General features: G+C 45.9%; 1 protein-coding gene and 1 pseudogene across 5 annotated transcripts in view; one reads left to right on the forward strand and one right to left on the reverse strand.

Annotated features, from left to right (window-relative positions):
• Nucleotides 1-12,273: 12,273 nt before the first annotated feature.
• On the reverse strand, nt 12,274-12,372 carry LOC123575352 (U6 spliceosomal RNA; annotated as a pseudogene).
• Nucleotides 12,373-14,562: 2,190 nt separating this feature from the next.
• Nucleotides 14,563-25,555, forward strand: part of MFHAS1 (multifunctional ROCO family signaling regulator 1) — a 108,354-nt gene continuing 97,361 nt past the window's right edge. For 3 of the 5 annotated variants that reach the window (XR_279676.5, XM_045397887.3, XM_065518796.2), the window contains exon 1: nt 14,725-18,107. Coding sequence is in view for 3 of the 5 variants with exons in the window: in XM_045397887.3 (XP_045253822.2) it covers nt 15,110-18,107 (2,998 nt within the window). In the remaining 2 variants the exon portion in view is untranslated. Of the gene's footprint in view, nt 18,238-25,555 lie in introns of all 5 variants that reach the window. The other 2 variants (XM_005562624.4, XR_012417040.1) reach the window with 2 other exon arrangements.

The following is a 25,555-nucleotide window of genomic DNA, read 5'->3' on the forward strand; positions in this document are numbered from 1 at the left end:
AAAAGTTATTAAATTTTCTTGGAAAACAGTTTTTAATAGCTACATGAATTCCATCATATATCCATGCCAGCAGTTATTTAATCATTTGGAAATCCAGAGTGTTTTCGGTTTCCCCCCATATATCCTTGTGTGTAGAACTTTGGGTGCATTTCTATTTCTTTAGAATTAAAAAAAACTTTTTTCATAATTTTTAATTTAGTAGAGATGGGGTTTCACTATGTTGGCCAGGCTTGTCTTGAACCCCTGGCCTCAAGTAATCGACCCACTTCAGCCTCCCAAAGTGCTGGGATCACAGGTGTGAGCCACCATGCCTGGCCTTTTTAGAAAACTTTTTAATTTATCTCAGCTTTTTGGCTAGCAGAAATTTCTAAAAGCAAAATAATTCCCAAGAGTAGAACATTTTCTTAGGTTTTTGCTGTGTATTATTAAATGTTCTCTATACCGTTCTACCAATTTGCACCTCTAGCTGCAGTATTTGCTAGTGTTCCTTTTGCCTACTCTCTGATTAATATTGGATGTTTAACAATTGATTCCAACCTGACAGACTAAATACTGTATCCTATTTTAATTTGCATTAGTTTGATTACTCTGGAAAGTTAAACTCCTAAAGATACGTTTACTAGCTATTTGCATTTCTCCTAATGCAAATTGTTTTGCCTATTTTTGTTTTATGGTACTCATCTTTTGCAAATTGATTGGTAGGAACTCCTTATATATTTTTACCATAAACCCTATGTCGTATGTGCTGAAAATATTTTCTCTATCATTTTCTTTAACTTATGATGGCACTTTTTTTTTTCTAATAAATCATGAAATGTCACCTGTGCCCCCAAGTTGCAAAGCTGTTGTAAAGCCGATTTGCTTTACAAGGGGGCAGGTCTCAACATGTTTATCTGATGGGATGAATGGAATGAAACAGACATGTGCAGGGTTTTGGGAATCAAAGCAGAAGTTTTGAAGCTGAAGTCCTTAGGTCCTCTGGTTTCTATCAGATATTCTCATTCTAATTATAAATGTTATACATTTTCCCAATAAACACCCCAATTTTAGTTTCAAAAGTGGTTCCAATAAAGGATCTGGTTGCTGCTAAGCATGATACATAATTAGCATGGTTAGTGTCCTTATAGATGTATTTCTTTTGAGACAGAGTCTCTCGCTCTGTCGCCCAGGCTGCAGTGTAGTGGCACAATCTCGGTTCACTACAACCTCTGCCTCCCAGGCTTAAGCAATTCTCATGTCTCAGCCTCCCGAGTAGCTGGGGCTACAGGTGCCTGTCACCACACCCAGCTAACTTTTGTATTTTTTGTACAGATGGGATTTCGCTATGTTGCCCAGTCTGGGCTTGAACTCTTAAACTCAGGAGATCTACACACCTTGGCCTCTCAAAGTGCTGGGATTACAGGCATGGGCCACCATGACTGGCCCTTATAGATGCTCTTTAGATTAACTTTGAGCAAGATTAGATGGCTGGCTGTTATCAGAAAGGCTTCTGGTACATAACTGTATTCTTTTTTTTTTTTTTTTTTGAGATGGAGTCTCGCTCTGTTGCCCAGGCTGGAGTGCAGTGGCGCGATCTCAGCTTACTACAAACTCCGCCTCTCGGGTTCACACCATTCTCCTGCCTCAGCCTCCCAAGTAGCTGGGACTACAGGCGCCCGCCACCACGCCCAGCTAATTTTTTGTATTTTAGTAGAGACGGGATTTCACCGTGTTAGCCAGGATGGTCTCGATCTCCTGACCTTGTGATCTGCCCACCTCGGCCTCCCAGAGTGCTGGAATTACAGGCGTGAGCCACTGCGCCCGGCCCATAACTGTATTCTTACTCTATTTTCCTTCGTCTTCTTTCAGCGAGGCAAGCTTGGCCTGAAGTCTCTCTCTTGCTCTTACTGTACTTCCTTGAAAGTCTGCAAGAACTACACACATGAAAACATACTGTTTCTTGGTTAGAGGACTAGCCACTTCTCACCCCATCTGCTTTGATATAACAATTTTCTTTAATGGACTGTAACTTGTAAACTCACTTCCAGATAAAAATTTCTATGTTAAGATTCTTTGGGTTTTAAAGAAGAGAAACCAATTCAAAGGCACTCTAGCAAAAGTGAGAGATTTATTGTAAGTCTTGAAGGCAGGGAGAAGAGGTAGGATTCAAGAATACCAGTCAAGAAAGCAAAATGTTATTGGAAACCCAAGAAACGTGGCCTCTCATATTTACCATCTTCTTTCTTGGTGGACAGGCTTTTCTCTGTTCCTAAGTCCCCTTAATAGTCGGGAGTTGGCTGCTCATGCTTCCAAATTTACCATCTAGGCCCAGAGGAAGACTGGCTTTCCTTCTCTCATCCCCAAGTCCAAATTTCTTGCTTTTTTTTTTGAGATGGGAGTCTCGCTTGGTTGTCCAGGCTGGAGTGCGGTGGTGCAATCTCGACTTACTGCAACCTCCACCTCCTGAGTTCAAGTGATTCTCCTGTCTCAACCTCCCGAGTAGCTGGGATTACTACAGGCGCCAGCTACCATGCACAGCTAATTTTTTTTGCATTTTAGTAGAGACGGGGTTTCACCGTGTTGCCCAGGCTGGTCTCGAACTCCTGAACTCAGGCAATCCACCCGCCTTGGCTTCCCAAAGTGCTAGGATTACAGGCGTGACCAAGTCCAAATTCCTAAGAAAGAGACTTTGGCCCCGTTTCAATTAAGCACCTACCTTAGGTCTAATTATTCAAAGGCAAGGTGTGGGGTCACATGCACAAATGGCTCCTGACAGCCCACTCCTCGGGGAGACAGGGAGCAGTTCAAGAACCACTGTGAATTTACACAGATACAAAAAAGCTGTACATGGCACCAACTGTATTTTTAAAATCATGTCCTAGAATCTTTTGTCAGGTTTAATGTTACGCATGAGGGTATTTAAAAATAAACTATCCATTTTAAGAACATCATCTGAAAGAAAGTGAACACTAAAATTTAAGAGGAAACCTGAGTTTGATTCCAGTTAAATCCAGTTGCTCTGTAGAGACCCAGCCTGTGACACAGTCACGATAAGCAGCAGGGACATATGATTATGTCCTAAGCTGCTAGGATAAGGCTTCTCTAATTTTTTCCAAATAATTTTGGAGGATATTTTCATTTAATTGGCACAACATGTTGAACTTGCTAATAAGAACTTATTAAAATAAGCCCAACTGAGAAAAATAATAGTGAATTCAGTGTTCCAGACTAGAACAAAACCAAACCTCTAGTACATAAACTTAATATTCCAAGTATTGTTTTGAAAATATAAATTAAATGTTAACATCATTGTATTCAAGATCCACCAAGGCAATGGAACAATGGAACAATATTATCTTACAGAGAAAGGGAAGGGCTTCCTCAAATTGTTCTTTAATACCAGAGCAGCCACTGTAGTTAGGGGACAAAGAAACCAGACAGAGGGGTCTGTTAGCTACTTCCATCAAATCAGAGAATTTTGAAATAGACTGTATCTTGTGAACTTATCAGAGGACCACAGCTTTGGAAGAGCACCTTAATCAATAGTGGATAAATGCTTTATGGTACGCTTTGAGGGAGAGAACAAAGATAGATGTCTTCTTAAGTTGTCTCAAGTCCAGGCAGCTTAGCCAGAGCCTTACATAAATATTTGTGGGGTTAGTAATGAACTTATGACCAACGGTGATGCTTACATTATTATACACCATAGTCCCTTATGGCATTATTTCAAGGACCCTCACTATTTCATAGGATGACATTGAGAGTAGATAGAGAATTAGGTTTTCTTGTTTTGTTTTGCAGAAAAGTTTTTGCTATAAGAGTCATTGGTATCAGAAATAAATGAGAACTTTGGTTTTCCTGGCTTTTAGTAAATACATGGCCTCATAATGTTGATGAAAAAAGTCAAATTCTAAAATATTTGAAGAAATATTGTAATTGGATCCCGATATGAGTGACCATAGTCGGTGACACAGCCCTCAGGAGGTCCTGAGAACATGTGCCCTAGGTGTGGGGCACAGCTTGGTTTATACATTTTTGGGAGACATAAGACATCAAGACATCGATCAAATTCTTTTTTGTTTGTTTTTTTGAGACAGAGTCTCACTCTGTTGCCCATACTGGAGTGCAGTGGCACGATCTCGGCTCACTGCAACCTCTGCCTCCTGGATTCAAGCGATTCTCCTGCCTCAGCCTCCAGAGTAGCTGGGACTACAGGCACGTGCCACCAGGCCTGGCTAATTTTTGTAGTTTTAATAGAGATGAGATTTCATCATGTTGGCCAGGCTGGTCTCAAACTCCTAACCTCAAGTGATCAGCCCACCTCAGCCTCCCAAAGTGCTGGGATTACAGGCATAAGCCACCTCACCCAGCCAATCAAATACATTTAAGATGTACGCTGGTTTGAGTCAGAAAGGCAGGACAACTCAAAGCGGGGCTGGGGCTTCCAGGCTATAGGTAGATTTTAAATTTTTCTGGTTGACAGTTTGTTGCATATATCTAAAGACCTGGGATCAATAGAAAGGAAATGTCTGGATTAAGATAAAGGATTATGGTGACCAAAGTTTACCCTGTGCAGAGGAAGGCTTCAGGTAGCAGGCTTCACAGGGAATAGACTGTAAATGTTTCTTACCGGACTTTAAAGGGTGCTAGACTCTTTCTTAGTTTATTCACTCCTGGATCCAGAAAGAAGTCTGGAAAAATGGAAAAGGGATTCTCTATAGAATGCAGATTTTTCCCCACAAGAGACGACTGTGCAGGACAATTTCAAGGTATGGCAAGGAAATATATTTGGGGTTAAAATATTTTGATTTACTTCCTTGTTATGTGATGTTACGCCAGATTCAGGTTGGAAGGCAGGCCACATTATACAGGGTTAAATATAACCTCTCTGATGAGACTTGATGGTTTGTAGGCCATGACTTCCCAGGCTTAGGGTAGGAATTTGGGCAAGAAAAGAAAAAAAGTCAAAGTTTAGTCTGTCTTCAATAATAATAATATATTATTAATAATAATTATACTCATTTGGTAGGACTTTTACATTTTCTTTTTTTTTCCCCCCCTTAGTTTTTTTTTTGAGACAGAGTCTCTCTGCGTTTCTTAGGCTGGAGTACAGTGGCATGATCTTGGCTGACTGCAACCTCCACCTCCTGGTTTCAAGCAATTCTTATGCCTCAACCTCCTGAGTAGCTGGGATTACAGGCTCTTGCCATCACGCCCAGCTAATTTTTGTATTTTTCGTAGAGACAAGATTTCGCCATGTTGGCCAGGCTGGTCTCGAACTCCTGACCTGAAGTGACTTACCCACCTTGGCCTCCCAAAGTGCTTAGGTTACAGGCATGAGCCACCATGCTAGGCCAGACTTTATGTTTTCAATGCTATGCTTTATAATATGTGTTACGTCATTGTTGACTTTTCTGAAATTTTGGAACTATGATGTTCAAAAAGGAGGGCCCAATATCCCTGGGTCATTTTATTTAAAAAGTAGGTACTAGTACATTTATTTTTAAACATGGAAAATATTTCAAAACCTTGTGGGTGGAAGCACAGTCTTAAACCATTTGTCTCACTGTGACTGCATCTCATTATAGTTCAGACTGGTAACTGAAACTCCACTCCCAGGGCTACACAGCTTATGTTCTGCACACACACAGTTGGAAGGTGGCATGGAAGACGAAAGCACCTGAGCTTCACTCACCATGCCTAGGAGCATGGTTGGGTCTGTGGAGCGTGATGCCTTGCTCTCCCTTTCACTGAGGCACCATACAGGTCCTGATATGGTTTGACTGTGTCCCCACCCAAATCTCATCTTGAATTCCCACATGCTATGGGAGGGACCTGGTAGGAGGTAATTGAATCATGGGGGCAGGTCTTTCCCATACTGTTCTTGTGACAGTGAATAAGTCTCATGGTATCTGATGGTTTTATAAAGGGGAGTTCCCCTGCACAAGCTCTCTATTTTTGCCTGCTGCTATCCACATAAGATGTGACTTGCTCCTCCTTGCCTTCTGCCATGACAGTGAAGGCCTCCCCAGTCACGTGGAACTGTGAGTTCATTAAACCTCTTCTTCTTCCCAGTCTCAGGTACGTCTTTACCAGCAGCATGAAAACAGACTAATGCAGGCCCCTTTTGAAAAGCCCCACAATAGAGTGGCTCCCTGTCCAATGCTTGCCTTTAGCAAGAGACACGAAGCAGGGGATGATAAGGGCATCCTCTCTGCAACCCATTCTTCTTCTTCCCTCCTCCTGGACATGCTTCATTTCAAAATGCCAAGTATGCTACAGTTAGCCTCATGTGTCATGACTATTTCACAGATGTTTTCCATTTATCTTTCACTGGACTAATTTTCCTTGTTTTTCTCAGAAAGAGGATGTTTGCTCCAGAATTGGGTGGGCAGTTGGGGGTTGGGAGGGGACACTGCTGCTTCAGGACCCCCAGGAGAAGTTCTGGAATTCTAGGTGATGTCGAGGCAAATCCTTTGGCTTGTAGTGAAATGGCCTGGGTCCTGTGGAATATCTTCAGCTGAAAGTGCTTTCAACGGATGCTAAAAATACATTGCAGTTTATTTTCCCCAGTAGGGAGCATATGTGTTCCCACTTGACCTGGAAACACAAAGAGATCCAATGTTAAATGTAATGTTGCTCATTCCAAGATAAATGAGTTTTCTGGAGAGCAAGGGAGAGAAAAAACAACAGTCGTCTGGGTATAGTTTTGCCTCTGCTCTCTGGAGGAGTCAGTGTCTTGAACACATACTTTATGCTCCATGCTTGTAGTTAAGTGGCAAGTCTCAGGCTTCTTAGCCATTGCTGATCGGAACTGGCTTGCTTTCAAATCAGATGGTGAGTCCAAGGCAGATTTATTAAATTTGGGAAAGAGGGGTGAGGTATGTCTTAAATATTTTTTAAATAAAATTTTTAAAAATCCAAACAAAAGAGGTCAGATTATTTGTACCTAATCTGAGCTTAATAAATTCATCTTCCATCTTTTTTCAAAAAATGAAGTCAATATATGAAGTCTGAAACATCCTCTAACTGGAGTGTAGATTTACGACATTGGTATTAAACCGTTTCTGTGTAAAACTAGCAAATTGAACAAACACAGCTGATCTACAACTAGCGTAGACATTCTGTGGGTTTCCTGCGGTGACATTTAAGAATAGTTGTTAAGCCCAGTTTTTGTAGTTGGGGACACTTTGTTTAGAGCTTTGGATTGCCCAATATAATACTCTTCAATTTTGTAAGAGCTTAGTTCAATTTCTACTGAAGACTGGGTGGCAGCCCTGTCTCCAGCTGGTGCCTCTTTCCCTCTTCTCTACAGCTTAAAATACACAGTCTGCTTCCAGTCAGTTAAGAACCGATCTCCTCCACCCTCCCGACCCCCCAAGAATTAGCACAGTGATTAAATACATGAATTTTACAGTCTGCCTTGTTTTGAGTGAATTTTGCCACTCAATAGCTCTGCTTTCATTTTTCTCCATCTGTAAATGAGACTAATGGAACCTACTATTCAGGGCTGTTGTGAAGATTAAGTGAAATATTGCATGAAAAGCACACAGCGCAGTGCCTGGGTGCATAGAAAACTTTTAAGAGATGTTAGCTGTTATGACTGGTGATTATTCTGAGATTTCTCAGTGAGCGATGCCCAGTGGCAGGAGAGAATGCCATGATCACCAAGATCTCCTTTGGCAAAAGTGTTTGATGTCAATTTTTAAGACTTTATTTCTAATTCCCTGCTTTGGACTAAGCCTAACACCTTCCGAAGGGATATCTCTTTCTGGTCAGGTGCAGTGGTTCACATCTGTAATCCCCAGCACGTTGGGAGGCTGAGGCGGATGGATCGCTTGAGGTCAGGAGTTCGAGACCAGCTTGGCCAACATGGTGAAATCCCGTCTCTACTAAAAATACCAAAATTAGCCGGGCTTGATGGTGTGTGCTTGTAGTCCCAGCTAGTAGGTAGGCTGAGGCAGGAGAATCGCTTGAACCAGGGAGGCAGATACTGCAATGAACCTAGATCACGGCACTGCACTCCAGCCTGGCCAACAGAGCGAGACTCTGTCTCAAATAAATAAATATATAAATAAATAAATATCTCTTCCTTTTCCTCTTTCTGTTTTTCCCTTGACTTTTTCCACTTCTATCTCCTCCAAAGACAAGCCAAGAAGGGTGTGGCCTAATTAAAATCACACAGGTGAGATTTTTCTTAGTTACCTTTAGCCACATAGGAGGAAGCATTGTTGTTGCTGTCATTTATTTAAAGCAAAATATGATCTAAAATTACAAGAAAGGAGAAATGTGGGAAGCCCTTTACCCCTTTTCATGACACAGGCAGCATATCCTCAGCTTCTCCAGACTTTAAGGAGAAAACTCAGTTCATTTTCAAAAACTCAGATCATTTTCTCATGAGATGTTGTAACCCAGCCCTGGGTCTCATTTGCGTGGAAGGGTTAAGCAATTGCTGACTTTTCTTTCAAGACTAGACGGGTAATTTTCATACTCCAAAGTCCATTGGAACCTCCAGCCCATGAATATCCTGTCTTCTAAGGTAGTGAACAGCTAGGTAAATGAAATCAGAACTAAAGTCTACATCAGAACTAAAGCAGCTGAAAAAGTGTTACATTTCCTGGAAGCTGTGCTTTCTGAACTCCTGAAGGGTAAAGGGAGAGCAAGTTAAAGGGTTTGTTTTAAAGACCAAGTCAGTTAACAAATTGTACTAGCTTCCTAGGATTACCCCGATTTTAAGAACAGAACGTCTCCTATCCTGAGAAACCCCTCAGTCTTGTGCATATTAGAACATTTTGTCACCTTAAAATCAAGACTTGATTAAATTGTGATAGATAAAATTAAAATTCAGTGCAAAAGAGCACTCATGATTTTCAAAATGCATCTTTAATAGAAATAGAATAATATAAATATAAGTGGAAAAAGCACTGACTAAATGTCCTCCTAAGAAGCCATCGTTTTCTAGGCAAATCCTGGCCACTCTGCCCATGTGGTTACAGTGCTTCATTTGGTAGCACTTATTCTAATTGCAAACTTGATCCCTAGAATGAAATAATTAGCCTTTACAGGGACTCTTTTTGAAAACTCAAACCTTAAAGTGACACCAAATATCCTATAGACCAAGAAAGGAGAAAGTTTCCAAAGGAAGTTGTTTAACATTTTCAGTGATGGGAGGTCAAGGAAGGAGAAAGGGGGAATTGACATTTTAGAGGGAAAGGCTGATGGCATGGTGGGGATGGAAACCAGTTTCCTGGACTGGTCCAAGGAGGGAGCCAGGGGAGAGGAGTCAGACTAGCATAGACCAATTATGGAAGATATTTGACAGAGAAAGGAAGTAAAGTCAGACAGTAGCTAGGGCATTAGCAAGGTCAAGAGAAATCAGTCAAGATGGAAGAAGGTCGATTGAATATGCTGAAGACAGAGCAAAAGAAACCAGGATGAACGTTTACTTGGGGCTTGTTGACAGAGCAAAGGACAGGAACAAAGTACTCTTGCCCACCTCTGTTCAGACTTTTTTTTTTTTTGAGACACAGTCTCACTCTGTTGCCCAGGCTGGAGTGCAGTGGCATGATCTTGGCTCACTGCGACCTCTGCCTCCTGGGTTCAAGCAATCCTCCTGCCTCAGCCTCCTGAGTAGCTGGTATTACAGGAGAGTACCACCATGTCTGGCTAGTTTATTTATTTATTTATTTATTTTTGTATTTTTAGTAGAGACGGGGTGTCACCATGTTGGCCAGGCTGGTCTTGAACTCCTGACCTCAAGTGATCCGCCCACCTCTACCTCCCAAAGTGTTGGGATTATAGGCGTGAGCCAGCACACATGGCCAATCCAGGCTGTTCTTGATAAAAAGACACTTGTCCGGAGCATCTAGGATTCTCCCCTCTAAACAGCCATGTTTTAAGGCCTCACTCAAGACACAACCTCTTTCCATGTAATCTCCACTCTCCTAAATGACTCTGCCCTTGCAGAGAGGGTCTAGATTCTGGGAGAAAGTCAATGTTCATGGAATGTTCTTGCTATCATAAGGCAGCAACGAAACAGAAAACAATCTAAGAGTCAGAAAACAGGATACATTAAAAGGCTTCACCTGAAAAGGTTTTGGAAAGTTTACAGATCAGATCCATGACACTGGATAGACCTCTAAGGCAAGAAAACTTATAATAGAGTTCCACTTCTCCAAACAATGTTGTTGTTGTTTTTGCTTTTAGAAAAACCCTACCATTCGCAGGGCCACGCTTATCCTTTGCAGGGCCTGGGGAAAGGGTGCACGTGAAGGCCCACATGCCACATGCCTAAATACCTAAATGTGTCACATCACTCTGACAGATGTGGCACACTCACAGTACTCGCCCTAGCCTGGGTTTCATCCAGCACAGAGAAGAAATTTCGTGGGCACACAGCTGAGGTCAAGCTGCTGCACAACCCCCAGGCCTAGGAATGCCCACCTCAACAACTTCTTTTGAATGACTATGGGAGACTGCCCCATGCTCCCCATTCAGGCTTGATGCTATTTGCATTGGGAATTCAGGGTCCTCCATACCACGCGTGTTCTAGAAGGTGGAGGGGATATACCCCCTTGGCCCATCAGAAACTTAAGCACAAGGGCTACAGCATGGTGAGAGGAGGTCCAGGTTAGGTGCTCACGGCAGGAGTCCTTGCCTGGGTTGATACTTGGGAGGATCACTTGAGCATAGGAGTTCGAGACCAGCCTAGACAACATAATCAGACCCTGCCTCAGTGAAAAAACAAAAAAGATGATACTTTCATGAATCATTTCTTTTTTTTTTTTTTCTTTCCGAGATGGAGTCTTGCTCTGTTGCCCAGGCTGGAGTGCAGTGGCATGATCATGGCTCACTGCAACCTTCGCCTCCCAAGTCCAAGTGATTCTCCTGCCTCAGCCTCCTGCGTAGCTGGGACTACAGACACCTGCCACCAGGCCCAGCTAATTTTGTATTTTTAGAGACAAAGTTTCACCATGTTGGCCAGGCTGGTCTCGAACTCCCGACCTCATGATCCACCCACCTCGGCCTCCCAAACTGCTGGGATTACAGGTGTGAGCCACTGCACCCAGCCCATGAATCATTTCTATAGTTCTTTACGAAGCAGTTTCTTTGAAAGTGGAAAGCATAAAGAAAAAAATTTTTAAAGCTATATGGAACATGATATCTTTTCAGAGTTTTCTTTTATCATTGAGTTATCTTTTATCATTTGACTTTCTAGTTTTTAGCATACTGACTTTCTTTTGTTGTGTTGTGTTGTGTTGTATTTTGAGACAGAGTCTCACTCTGTTTCCCAGGCTGGAGTGCAGTGGTACAGTCTTGGCTCACTGCAGCCTCCACTTCCCAGGCTCAAGTGACCTTCCCACCTCAGCCTCCTGAGTAGACTACAGGTGTGAGCCACCATGCCCTACTCATTTTTGTAATTTTTGTAGAGATGACGTCTTGCCTTGTTGCACAGGCTGGTCTCGAACTCCTGAACTCAAATGATCTGCTCGCTTCAGCCTCTGAAGTGCTGGGATTACAGGCATATGCCCCTGTGCCTGTCCACATGCTGACTTTCAAATAATTCATAGACAAGAATTCTTACAAGGGTTCCTACCATATTGACTGCAGCAGCTGACGGGCTCACAAAGAATTGCCCCCCTCAGCAGACTTATTCACACCTGGCTTTGGGGTTTCAGTGTGGGCTGAGGCCCTAGCGCAGGGTCCTATCCAGTTCTTTTTATCACATAAAGCAAATTATAGATGATCTCCTGACAAAGGAAGAGTACAGTTTTCCAAGGACATTTAAAATGGAAGTATAAGCTGGTCAGGGTGGCTCATGCCTATAATCCCAGCTACTCAGGAGGCAGAAGCAAGAGGACTGCTTGAGCCCAGGAGTTTCAGACCAGTCTGGGCAACAAAGCAAGACCGCATCTCCGAAAAAAGAAAAAAAAAAAAAAAAGAAAGAAAGGAAAGTATAATTTTCTTTAGAGACAAAGTTTCACTCTGTCACCCAGGCTGAAGTGCAGTGGTGTGATCTTGGCTCACTGCAACCTCTGCCTTCTGGTTTCAAGCAACTCTCGTGCCTCAGCCTCCTGAGTAGCTGGGGGAGCTACAGGTGCATACCACCATGCCTGGTTAATTTTTGTATTTTTAGTAGAGACAGGGTTTTGACATGTTGGCCAGGCTGGTCTCGAGCTCCCAACCTCAAGTGATCCACCACAATCAGCCTCCCAAAGTGCTGAGATTACAGGCATGAGCCACCATGTCCGGCCATTTTTTTTAAAAATAATTTTTTAAATAAAAATATTATTTAAAAAATGAACACCATGAATTGCATGTCATCTTTGCACAGGGGCCATGCTTAATACTCTCTGTGTTATTCCAATTTTAGTATATGTGCGGCTGAAGCAAGGATTTTCATTTTTTCAATTGATTCCAGCTTCTGCAGAAGGAAGTATAATTTTCTGATGGCTTCTAAAGAGGAACAGTTAGCAGTTATTGAGATATAATCATGTAAGGTGGTGTAGGATGGTGATGTGATGCCTACTCGTCTCCTTACCCAGGCTGAGTTCAAATTTGTGTTAGAAGGAGCTGCAGGATGGAGAATTTGGGGTCTGGCTCAAGAACAGTGTGAGTACAGGTGATAATCACAGGGGAATACATTGCACATGGGGAGTTAGCAGTCCTGCCTCTACCTTGCTGGCTGATTGAGAAGTCACTTTGAGCCCATTTCCTCCTCTGTGGGGGGAAAAAAAGGTCAGCCTAGATAAAACAGAATATTTCTTGTAAATTTCTGACTGTCTATGGGAGGGAGTGTGGGTAGGGCTACCCTGAGCCATTTGAACTCTTGAGAAGTCCTTCAGAGTGAACACAGATCAGCTCTCACTGTTCACTTACTCACATTTCACCTGTGGTGTCAGAGCCTCGGGACCCAGCAGAACTGGGGAACATCTTCCAGTTACAGCATGTAGTCCCTGCAGCCTGATAACCATCACTGGGGTGGATTTCCAGCCTCAGATGTTCAGGTGCTCTCTTTGGAAACACAAACTTCTCACGTTACTGCACCAAATATGGGTACCCAAATGACAGCCATAGCGCATGTCGGGTAGAGCTGCATTGGGTCAAGTGGTGCCTTTAATCAATTAAATGCAGTTTTCGGTCCCTGAAAACTATTTGCTTCCTTATCAACCAACCTGAAGGGAATGATGGGGGTGACATTGGGAGTCTTGGTGGGTTTCCAGGCTTTCATAAGTTCGGGAGAAATTATTGACTTAGCATAGATGTGAGCTCAAAAAAACATTTCCTAACAGCAAGAAAAGTAAGCATTACAGCTGAAAAATGGACTGTGAGTGTTTCCTGAAATAGCTGTTTTCCTGAATCCACAGAGCAACATGTACTGTATTACTGGGGATATAGTATTTGTTTCACAGGGTTGTTGTGAAGATAAATGGGATACCCCAGATAAAACACCTTGTGTCCCCGCCATCTTAACAACCTTCCTTTAGGCTGGCGGGTCACCTGCTCAAACCCTTCCCCAGGGGGGTTAAAACCTGTGTTTTAGTAGGTTTGATACCGGTGGGCTGAGGGAGATCCTCTAACGCCAGTGCGACCTTGACCCCAGCCAATGTCCAGGCTCTTGACACTATCCAGAGAATGAGTTCAAAGACAACTCAGAAAATAGTGACAATATGGAGATTTATTGCAAAGAGAAAAGTACACACTCAGGAAAAAGGATTGTGGGTGTACTCAAGAGAGGGTCACGCAAACGGGGCTTGGGGCTGCTACCTCTATGGGTTTCTTTAACCAAGGGGTGAAATACTCATGAAAATTCCTGGAAAAGTGTGGCGATTTTTCGGGACTGTGGTGCCACCCATTTTTACTTCAAATATGGGTGTCCCCGGAACTGTCATGGCACTGGTGTGATTTAAGATGTTAAAGAGCATATAATGAAGTCTTAGGAGAAACCTAAGTCAAATCCAGGACCACGTTGCGTCCAGCCAGTCTTAGCCCGCCTGGTACACACCCTGGTTTTCAGGGTCGTATCAGCCCATAGACTCTAGTCAAGTGAAACTGCTGTCTGGAATTTTTTTCTCCTGTGACCACCCTGCATTACTCCTGTCTCATGCTCAACACAAAATAGGGCCTCAGGAAATAGTTACCAAATGAATGAATGGTTCTGCTTTTGTTTAACCACACTCTTGTCTTAAGCTCCTATGACGATACCCAGGGCCCCCGAGTTCTGCCAGTTCCACTACGGCATGGATGCAGGGCGAGTGGCAGGTGAGCAGGTAAAGGATGAGTAAGGGAAGCCGGCAAATCCGACGCATTAGAGAACAAGAAAAAGAAATCCTTAGAGACTGGGGGCCAACAAAGAGCCAGGCGCGGGCGAACCCACAACGAGAACCCCGAAGCCCCACATCCGCTGCGGGGACGACCACCCCCCTCAGCGCGGTCCCGGGCGCGGTCCCGCCCCCCGCCCGGCGCCCCCGACCCCGCACCCGGCGCCCTCCGCAGCTCCCGCCCCCGGGGCGGTGCCGGGAAAACGCGGCGCCTCCGCCGGTCACGTGGGGGCCGCTCCGGCGGGCGGCGCTGCCGCTTCCCAATCGCGCCCTCCCAGCGCCGGGGACGCGGCGCCCGCGCTCCCGCCCGAGCCCGGGGAAACCGAGACAAGGAGGCGCCGCCGCCCCCTCCCCGCGGCTGCGCCCCGGCCCTGCGCCCGCAGCATGCCCGCCGCCGGGCCGAGCGCCGCCCTCCCCCAGGAGCTCGAGGAGGCGACGCTGCCGCCGGCCGCGGGGCCGCGGCTGCGAGGGTAGCGGGGCCGGAGCCGGGCACCCCGAGGCGCCGCGCGGCAGGCGGAGAGGGAGGAGGCGCAGGCATCCTCCGCGGCGCGCGGGCGGCGGCCCTGCTGTCCGGCGCGCCCATGGCCCGGTCGCAGGGAGAATGCGAGCTGCCCTGCACGCGCTCGGCGCCCCCCAGAGCAGCTCGCGTAGCCGTCGCCGCCGCCGCCCCCCAGCCGCGGGCGCTCGGCCACTGGCTGCGCTAGGACCCGCGGCCGCTGGCCGCCAAGAGCGGGAGGGCCCGGGGCGCGGCGCGGCATGTAGCTGCGGGCTCCCGCGACCGCGTGAGGCTGTTGGCCCGGGGCCCCGCCATGGCTGGGATGGACAGTGGCAACCTGAAGACGGCGAGGCTGTGGCGGGACGCCGCCCTGCGTGCCAGGAAGCTGCGGAGCAACCTGCGCCAGCTCACGCTCAGCGCCGCCGGGGCCTGCCCCGGGGCCGGGGCCGACGCGCTCGAGTCCCCCGCCTCCCCCCAGCTCGTGCTGCCGGCCAACCTCGGAGACATTGAGGCGCTGAACCTGGGGAACAACGGCCTGGAGGAGGTACCCGAGGGGCTGGGGTCGGCGCTGGGCAGCCTGCGCGTCCTGGTCCTGCGCAGGAACCGCTTCGCCCGGCTGCCCCCGGCGGTGGCCGAGCTCGGCCACCACCTCACCGAGCTGGACGTGAGCCACAACCGGCTGACCGCCCTGGGCGCGGAGGTGGTGAGTGCTCTGAGGGAGCTGCGGAAGCTCAACCTCAGCCACAACCAGCTGCCCGCTCTGCCCGCCCAGCTGGGCGCTCTCGCCCAGCTGGAGGAGCTGGATGTCAGCTTTAACCGGCTGACGCACCTGCCCGACTCCCTCTCCTGCCTCTCCCGCCTGCGCACCCTGGACGTGGATCACAACCAGCTCACTGCCTTCCCCCGACAGCTGCTGCAGCTGGTGGCCCTGGAGGAGCTGGACGTGTCCAGCAACCGACTGCGAGGCCTGCCTGAGGATATCAGTGCCCTGTGTGCCCTCAAGATTCTTTGGCTGAGTGGAGCTGAGCTTGGCACGCTGCCCGCCGGTTTCTGCGAGCTGGCCAGTTTGGAGAGCCTCATGCTAGACAACAACGGACTGCAGGCTCTGCCCGCCCAGTTCAGCCGCCTGCAGCGGCTCAAAATGCTCAACCTCTCTTCCAACCTCTTGGAGGAGTTCCCTGCCGCGCTGCTGCCCCTGGCTGGTCTGGAGGAGCTCTATCTTAGTCGCAACCAGCTCACCTCGGTGCCATCCCTTATCTCGGGCCTGGACCGGCTTCTTACCCTGTGGCTGGATAATAACCGCATCCGCTACCTGCCGGACTCCATCGTGGAGCTGACGGGACTGGAGGAGCTCGTGCTGCAGGGGAACCAGATCGCGGTGCTGCCCGACAACTTTGGCCAGCTCTCCCGGGTGGGCTTGTGGAAGATCAAGGACAACCCACTGATCCAGCCACCCTACGAGGTCTGCATGAAGGGGATCCCCTACATCGCAGCCTACCAGAAGGAACTGGCTCATTCCCAGCCGGCAGTGCAGCCCCGGCTCAAGCTGCTCCTGATGGGGCATAAGGCTGCAGGAAAGACTTTGCTGCGCCACTGCCTCACTGAGGAGAGAGTGGAGGGATGTCCAGGAGGAGGGGACAAGGAGAAGTGCTACCCACCATCACCTCCCCCTGTGAGCAAGGGCATCGAGGTGACCAGCTGGACGGCCGATGCCTCCCGGGGACTGCGGTTCATCGTGTATGACTTAGCTGGGGATGAAAGTTACGAGGTGATCCAGCCCTTCTTCCTGTCCCCAGGCGCCCTATACGTGCTGGTGGTCAACTTGGCCACCTATGAGCCTCGCCGCTTTTCCACCACCGTGGGCTCCTTCTTGCATCGGGTCGGGGCGAGAGTGCCCCACGCGGTAGTGTGCATCGTGGGCACCCACGCGGACCTGTGCGGAGAGCGTGAGCTGGAGGAGAAGTGTCTGGACATTCACCGCCAGATCGCCCTGCAGGAGAAGCACGACGCGGAGGGGCTGAGCCGCTTGGCCCAGGTGGTGGATGAGGCACTGGCCTGGGACTTCGAGCTACGCTCTGCCAGCCCCCACGCAGCCTACTACGGCGTTTCGGACAAGAACCTTCGACGGCGCAAGGCCCATTTCCAATACCTGCTCAACCACCGGCTGCAGATCCTCTCCCCCGTGTTGCCTGTTAGCTGCAGGGACCCGCGCCACTTACAACGCCTTCGGGACAAGTTGCTGTCAGTTGCTGAGCACCGAGAAATCTTCCCCAACTTACACAGAGTACTGCCTCGATCCTGGCAGGTGCTGGAGGAACTGCATTTCCAGCCACCTCAGGCCCAGAGACTGTGGCTAAGCTGGTGGGACTCGGCGCGCCTGGGCCTGCAGGCGGGTCTGACCGAGGACCGACTGCAGAGTGCCCTCTCTTACCTGCATGAGAGCGGCAAGCTACTTTACTTTGAGGACAGTCCGGCCCTCAAGGAGCACGTCTTCCACAACCTCACCCGCCTCATCGACATCCTCAATGTCTTTTTCCAGAGGGATCCCTCCTTGCTGCTGCATAAGCTGCTCCTAGGGACCAGTGGAGAGGGCAAGGCGGAGGGGGAAAGCTCCCCGCCCCTGGCGCTGCCCACCCCGAGCCAGGAACTGCTCCGGGCCACCCAGCTCCATCAATATGTGGAGGGCTTTCTGTTGCACGGGCTCTTGCCAGCTCATGTCATTCGGTTGCTGCTTAAGCCTCATGTCCAGGCCCAGCAGGACTTGCAGCTGTTGCTGGAGCTGCTGGAGAAGATGGGACTCTGTTACTGCCTCAATAAACCCAAGGGCAAGCCTTTGAATGGGTCCACAGCTTGGTACAAGTTCCCATGCTATGTGCAGAACGAGGTGCCCCATGCAGAAGCCTGGATTAATGGGACCAACCTAGCTGGGCAGTCTTTTGTGGCTGAGCAGTTGCAGATTGAATATAGCTTTCCTTTTACCTTTCCACCTGGGTTGTTTGCACGGTACAGTGTCCAGATCAACAGCCACGTGGTGCACAGGTCGGATGGTAAATTTCAGATCTTTGCCTATAGAGGGAAAGTTCCTGTGGTGGTGAGTTACAGACCTGCCAAGGGAGTCCTGCAGCCAGACACCCTGTCCATTGCTAGCCATGCATCACTACCAAATATATGGACCGCATGGCAAGCCATAACCCCCTTGGTAGAGGAACTGAATGTCCTACTTCAGGAATGGCCTGGACTGCACTACACCGTGCACATTCTCTGTTCTAAGTGCCTTAAGAGAGGATCGCCCAACCCACATGCTTTTCCAGGTAAGCGGAGAGAGGGAAGGGGTTCTTGAAGATACTTGGTTCTCATTTGGCTTATGTTTATTTAACTTCATGGGTTCTCCAGGAAAGCTGCGTAAGGAAAACAGGGAGATTTGGAGACGAGCAAAAGGCAGTAAGTACCTGAGCATTATGAAATGCAGGCACAAGTGTCATCCTCTCCTAGTAGACTCGGACTTCTCAAACGGGTTCCGGTCACAACATTTGCCACCTCCTTTCCCCTCTTGTCGATGTAGCCCACATTTGGTGGAAGGAAATTTCAGGTGGTTGAATAGATGCTGGGCAGTGTCTGATGTTAGCTTCTTACTGAGCCTCGGCTAAAGTGTTTATTAGAAACATCTCGAAGGGGTAGATGAGTTTGAGTTTCAAGTGTCCAGTGTCACAATTTTTTAAAAAACTTAAATGTTTGTGGGTACCTAGGTGTGTGTATTTATGGGGTCTGTGAGATGTTTGATACAGGCTTGCAATGCATAGAAATCACATGGAAAATGGGGTATCCATTGCCTCAAGCATTTAAGCACTCTGCTTACATTCAGAGTGTGTAATTAGAAAGTAAAAATTACCGCTCACTTTTCTTAAGAAATTCCAGAGAAGATCTTTTGTAATTGGAGTGAACGATGGATGACTAAAGACAAAAATTTCAGACTGTAATGCATGACTAAATCCTGGGGCTGCTGCTCGCCTCCGCCCACTGGGGCATGGAAGATAGATGACTGAAATCTTTGAGGGGCGTTTCCTCGGGAATTTCCTGGCAATTTCGAGTTTTATAGACGTCTTAAGGTTTGTTTTTTGGTAAGTGTTAAGCAAATGAAGCTTTCTGGGTGCTTAATAATTGAGATGGAAGGGACAAAAGGCTAAGAGTTTTCTGGGGAGTGTTTTCCAGTAGGCTTTTTTTTTTTGTTTTCTTTTTTAAGCCATCATAAGCAAGTGGAAGAATTCCAGGACTAGTTGTCTGGTATTTTTTTTGAAGTTCTTTTTTTTTTTTTTTTTTTCCTTAGAGCAGTTTTAAGTTTATAGCAAAACTGAGCAGAAGGTACAGAGATTTCCTATATATCCCCTTCCCCACATGTGTAGCTTCACCAACATCAGTATCTCCCGCCAGAGCGGTACATTTGTTTCAGTTGATAAACCTGCAGTGACACATCAGTATCAGCCAAAGTTCATAGTTTACACAGGGTTTACTCTTTGTGTTGGGCATTCTGTGGGTTTGGACAAACGTCCAATGACCTGTATCCCCCATTATAGTATCATACAGAGTAGTTTCACTGCCTTAAAAATCCTCTGTGCTCTGCCAATTCATTCCCCTCGACCCTGGCAACCACAGATCTTTTTACTGTCTCCATAAATTTTGCCTTTTACTTGTATGGGATTTTTTTTTTTTTTTTTTTGAGCCTGGTTAATTGGTATCAAACTAGTTTTTAGTTGGGAGCATGTCCATTTCCTCATCCTTTGTAGTTCTTTAAACAACTGTTTTTGTTGTTGTTGTTGTTGTGTGTTGTTTTTTTGTGGAGCAGGCTTGGTTAACAACATTCCAAGTGTCCTAAGCACAAACCACACAGAACAATAGCATCCTTGCACGTTTCTCACCTGGGTCCTCACCTCCAGGGGACACAGAGGGGTGACGAAATGGAAGACTGTGTCCCACTCTGATCTTTGTCCTGGTCAGAGGGGGACAACAAGAATGCAGCTGGTAATAGTATCAGGAAGGAATTGAATACCAATATTTCCGAAGGTGACATCTTTCCGTTACCCTAGATCTAGGTTAAATTTAATTCTTCAGCATGAAAAAAGCCACTGTATTCAGTTACCAGTCAACTGAGCCGTCCATTCTGTATGTTTGTCTGGAATCTTGTCACACTCCATGACTTGGTAGACTCTTCAGTTTGTCTTATATTTGTCAATGTGTGTTATTCATGGAAGCAAGATACTTCTTTATTGTGATACCAAATTGAATAAAGTGACTGGGAGTTACACATTCACAGGGTAGTTTACTGAAGGAGCTACCTGAAGCCATTCTTAAACCAAAGTAATTAAAACAAATGTTATTAACAACAAAAGGAGAGACATAGGTTATTGAGCAAGTAAAGATCTACTAAGAACTTGGAGGAGTAAGGAATGAGCCTGGAGGTTTTTGTTTTTTGTTTTCTAACCTCAGCTCTTTATGTTTGATTTTTACCAGTCATAAATTCCACAGACAAGCTTGTACTGAGAAGCAGAAACAAACCCCTTGTCTTGTTGTTTTGTCTATTTGCCTTTCAAATGAGGCACACCTGGTTTGGCAATCCAGGCTATAAGGAAGAGATTTTTTTTCAACGTGGAAAACGTGATTGAAAAAGTGTAAAATTATATATTGAATAGGAATAAATCATCAGTTGTTTTTAGAACACAATTATAAAATATATACATATAAGTATTGGTAAATATTTTTATCTTATTTATAGTCTTTGTTTTTTTTTGAATTGTGTTGTTTTTCAAAAGTAGCAAAGGGCATAGAATAGTAGAACAGATGATTATAGTACATTTTTCATTACATTAAGAAGATGCAAAAAACATTTTCCTCTTCTGTATTTTTCTGTGATTGCCATCATTTGTTAGTAATAGTTACAGTTGCAAAAGACTTGATAAGAGTTAAAATAATGAGTTAGAAATAAAAGCTAGATGTAGGAACAGAATTATGTTGAGTGTTTAAGTAGAGCATACATTAAAAATAGATTCATTGAATACCTAGATTATTAAAATATATATTAATTCAGCAGAAATCCTTTGAATCTATTGGTAGCCTTTGTCTTTTCGTGTTTTTTTGTTTGTTTGTTTTTTGAGATGGAGTCTTGCTCTCTTGCCCAGGCTGGAGTGCAGTGGCGTGATCTTGGCTTACTGCAACCTCCACCTCTTGGATTCAAGCGATTCTCCTGCCTCAGCCTCCCAGGTAGCTGGGATTAGAGGCATGTGCCACCACACCCAGCTAATTTTTGTATTTTTAGTAGAGACGGGGGTTTTGCCAGGTTGCCCAGCTGGTCTTGAACTCCTGACCTCAGGTGATCTACCCACCTCAGTCTCCCAAAGTGCTTGGATTATAGGCGTGAGCCACTACGCTTGGCCACCTTTGTCTTTTTAAGAAGTCATTTTGCTTTTGGGGACATTAAAAGTTGGTTACTTTTATGTTTTATAAAAGTGTCAAGTTGTCCTATAAACTATAACAATTTTATATGCAATGCTGAAAAAGGACTTTGAATTTTCTTGGGATGTTAAAGTAAGAGTAAATAGTAAATTACTGTCTCTCTTGATTTTATACAGAAAAAAGTAAATTTGCACTAATATCTTTTAAAATATTTTTATGTGAAAAGTCTATTTTGGCCTTGTCCTATTGGATTTTCTGGTCTGAGCTGCCCTACGGTAGTTGACCATAGGAAGTAATAATGATAAATTTCTCTTTTCTTATTTTGGTTTATACAAGAAAAGTAATGGGCAGTGTGCAGTGACTCACGGCTGTAATCCCTTTGCTTTGGGAGGCTGAGGCAGGAGGATCACTTGAGTCCAGGGGTTCGAGACCAGCCTGGGCAATGTAGCCAGACTCCGTCTCTACAAAAAAAAAAAAAAAAAAAATCAGCTGAGCATGCACACTTGTGGTCCCCGCTAGTCCGGAGGCTGAGGTGGGACAATCACTTGAGCATGGGAGTTTGAGGCTGCGGTGAGCTTTGCACTCTGATCCTGTCTCTTTATAAAAAAAAAAAAAAAGAAATTATTGGAAAACGCACAGCCAGCAATCACTAGTTTCAGAGTTTTTTATAAAAATAAATCACATTTTCAGAGAGATGACCTGTTTGTCTTATTTTAAATAGGTAGTGTGACAACGTGATTATCTTTTTAAGACACCTTATTTAAGACAAATGGGTTGAGTGACAGGAGATTGTTTTGGAAACTCAGAGATGGCCTGTGATGAAGCCTAAATGTCACTGTGAAAGCCTTGACCTACTTTCTCCATCCTGGCCACCATCCCAGCCTGATCAACCTGGTGAAACCCCATCTCTACAAAAAATACAAAAAAATTAGCTGGGCATGGTGGCTACTGGGAAGAATGAGGCATGAGAATCCTTTGAACTTGGGAGGCAGAGGTTGCAGTGAGCTGAGACTGTGCCACTGCGCCCCAGCCTGGGTGACAGAGCAAGACCCTGTCTCCAAAAAGAGTCTTTACCTGCTTCCTGCAGGTACCCTTTCGTTTTTGCAGACTTGCTGCCCGTAGCAGATAGCCAGGATTCCCTTCCTTTTGCTGTTTTCCTTCTCATTACTTGGTCCTGTGTACTTGTCTTAGAGCAAGTTTCTTCTTGTGGGGTATTTGCTTATGCTTTTATTCTGTTCTACCGATATGACCTCTAAACTCGAAAAGTTGACACTGTTGAAGTTGAGCGATGATATATTAGGATGTGGTGGTTAGAACATAGGCCTGCAGCAAGATTCGAGTGCTTTGATATTCCTTTTAAGCAGATGAGTGAATACTGTGTGTTGTTGAATTGGAAGAGTGTGTCTTAGTGAGTCAAACTTGCATTGACTGCAGATTTTCACTAAATATCCTACTCTCCAAATGATTTAAGGTCATTTTAAAAAATAATGAGAAAGCAATCCAAATCAGTAGATAGAATTAGTTTTGTGGCTTTCTTTAGCTTTACTGTCTTTCATGTACTCAGTAACTTGATGCCTTTCTATATCTCCTGCCAAATGTGTTCTGTCCTTCAGTTTCTTGCAGACGGAGTGTACCTCTCCGACAACACTCAGCATATTTGACTTGTTTTGTTGGTGTTTGGGTGTGTCATGATATCGCTTTGATTAGGTTGTTCACTTGCTTCTTCTGAGCCAGAGACACACCCCAGACTTTGTAGCCTCTTCAGAACCTCTCAGATGTTTGCTGAATGATAGTTTGGTCTTTTGTGAGAAATATCTTTTTTTTTTTTTTGAGACAGGGTCTCACTCTGTCACCGAGGTTGGAGTGCACTAGGGCAATAATGGCTTACTGCAGCCTCGATCTCTTGGGCTCAGGTGATGATCCTCCTACTTTAGTCTCCTGAGTAGCTGGGACTCCAGAAATACCCTACAATGCCTGGCTAATTTTTATGGGTTTTTTTTTGTTTTTGTTTTTTTTGTTTGTTTGTTTGTTTTTTGTAGAGACGGGGTTTCACTGTGTTGCTCAGGCTGGTCTCAAAGTCTACCTGCCTCAGCCTCCCAAAATGCTGGGATTATAGGCATGAGCCACCATGCCCAGCTTAAGAACTGTCTCTTTTTCTTTGTTATTCACACACTCAGTGAAAATCCCAGGTAGTACTGTAATGATTATCTGGCTTTGTTTCGCTTCCCAACTCCCTCCCCCTCACAGTGTTCCTCCAGCATTCCCATTGTGCCTCTATGACTGGTCTTACCCTTGAATGGGTCCTTCATTTTGACCACTGAAGCAAAGCAAAATTCTTGCCTTATTATATCTAAGTTTTAGAATTACTGGAATTTGAGCATGACCTAGTTGTTTGGATTGAATTAGTCATTGTTTTTAATTTCACAAAGGTTATTCAATATCTCTTTCATTAAACTTTATTAATATTGATGCTTCTTGGCTTTTCTTTTTATGAACAGACCTCTGAACTCCCTGGGACTTTGTTTTATGTAAAAATCAAAACCTTAATCAGATACTAGGATAAACAAATACCGTGCAGAATAGAATTCTAGAAGGCTAGAAAGGCCTTTGGAGTATTTGAATTATTTTAAGTGTTGGGTGCCTTTTCTTTAAACCCTGGAATAGGTTCTCAAGTCCGTCCCGCACAAGTGGTTTAGAATTTTCTAAAGTACTTTTTCTTTAAAATTTTTTTTCTTTCTTTTTTTTTTTTTGTGAAATAGGGATAGGGCCTTGCTATGTTGCCCAAGCTGCTCTTGATCTCCTGGGCTCAAGTGGTCCTCCCCTCTCAGCCTCCCAAAGTGTTGGGATTAGAGATGTGAGCCACCATACCCAACCAGCATTTTTTATTTAATAGATATTTTATGTCATACTCTGAAGTTATTCCCCTTTGTCTGTGAAGAGGTGAGGGGCTTTAGCTCCATAATATAGGATTGGAATGAGTGGGGAAAGCTGGAATTGGATATTTCTGGTTGTCTTCTCATCTACCCATTAACTTGCTTCTATCCATGGGAGCTCCCCCTCCTTTTTTTTTGGTTTGAGACTGAGTCTCGCTCTGTTGCTCAGGCTGGAGTATAGTGGTGCTGTCTAGGCTCACTGTGACCTCCATCTCCTGGGTTCAAGTGATTCTCCTGCCTCAGCCTCCCAAGTAGCTGGGATTACAGGCATGCACCACCACACCCAGCTAATTTTTGTATTTTTAGTAGAAATGGGGTTCCACTATGTTGACCGGGCTAGTGTTGAACTCCTGACCTCATGTGATCCACCCGCCTTGGCCTCCCAGAGTGCTGGGATTGCAGGGGTGAGCGACCACCCCTGGCCCGTGGGAACTCTTTTTGATTAAGGACACCTGACCATCCATCCATTAGGGCATCAGAATGCCTTTTGATTTTGTTTTGCTTTGTTTTGTTGTGCTTTTGTTTTGGGCAGGTGCAGGCCCAGTACTGGCCTGTCTTGTCTCTGACAGCCTTGGCGTCCCAGTTCCCTGGGGATGGAGGTCTGCTTTGTGTTTCCAGTCCCTGTGGAAAGCACATCAGGTAGGGTCAGCTTGGGGCAGACCCAGTCAGGTCTCAGGCCTGTCTGGTTCAGCTTTTCTTTTCCTTTTGTTTTTGTTTTGAGATGGAGTCTTGCTCTGTCACCCAGGCTGGAGTGCAGTGGCACAGTCATGGCTCACTGCAACCTCCACCTCCTGGGTTCAAGTGATCCTCCTGCCCCAGCCTCCTGAGTAGCTGGGACTACAGGTGTGCACCACCATGCCTGGCTAACTTTTGTATTTTTAGTAGACACAGGGTTTCACCATGTTGGCCAGGTCTCAAACTCCTGACCTCAGATGATCCTCCCTCCTCAGCCTCCCAAAGTGCTGGGATTACGGGCGTGAGCCACTGCACCCAGCCTGGTTCAGCTTTTCTGATTGCAACATTAGTTGCTGGGGAATGGTTGTCAGGTTTACCTTGTTCTCGGGGCTGGCAGCCGTCTCTTCAGCAGGGAGGGATTAGGAACCCCTGTTTGGCCTGCCTTCTCCAAGGCTGCTCTAGCGTGAACGAAGCTGGTCCCTCCCCCGGCTTGGCTTTTGAAGTCTGTGCAGTGTGTAGAACCCAGAGTGACTGACGGGCATCTCAGACAACCACAGAACACCTGTGATGATGTGTCATTGTTGAACTCTAAAGACCCTCTCATATGTTAGGAGTGGCAGCATCACTGCACAGGTACATACTGTCCTGTCTGCGTTCTCACACTTCACGTGATGATCCAGGACTCTGTGCAGTGCCTGGCGCAGGGC

The sequence above is a fragment of the Macaca fascicularis genome, chromosome 8, assembly GCF_037993035.2.
Source record: "Macaca fascicularis isolate 582-1 chromosome 8, T2T-MFA8v1.1".
Taxonomy (NCBI): domain Eukaryota; kingdom Metazoa; phylum Chordata; class Mammalia; order Primates; family Cercopithecidae; genus Macaca; species Macaca fascicularis.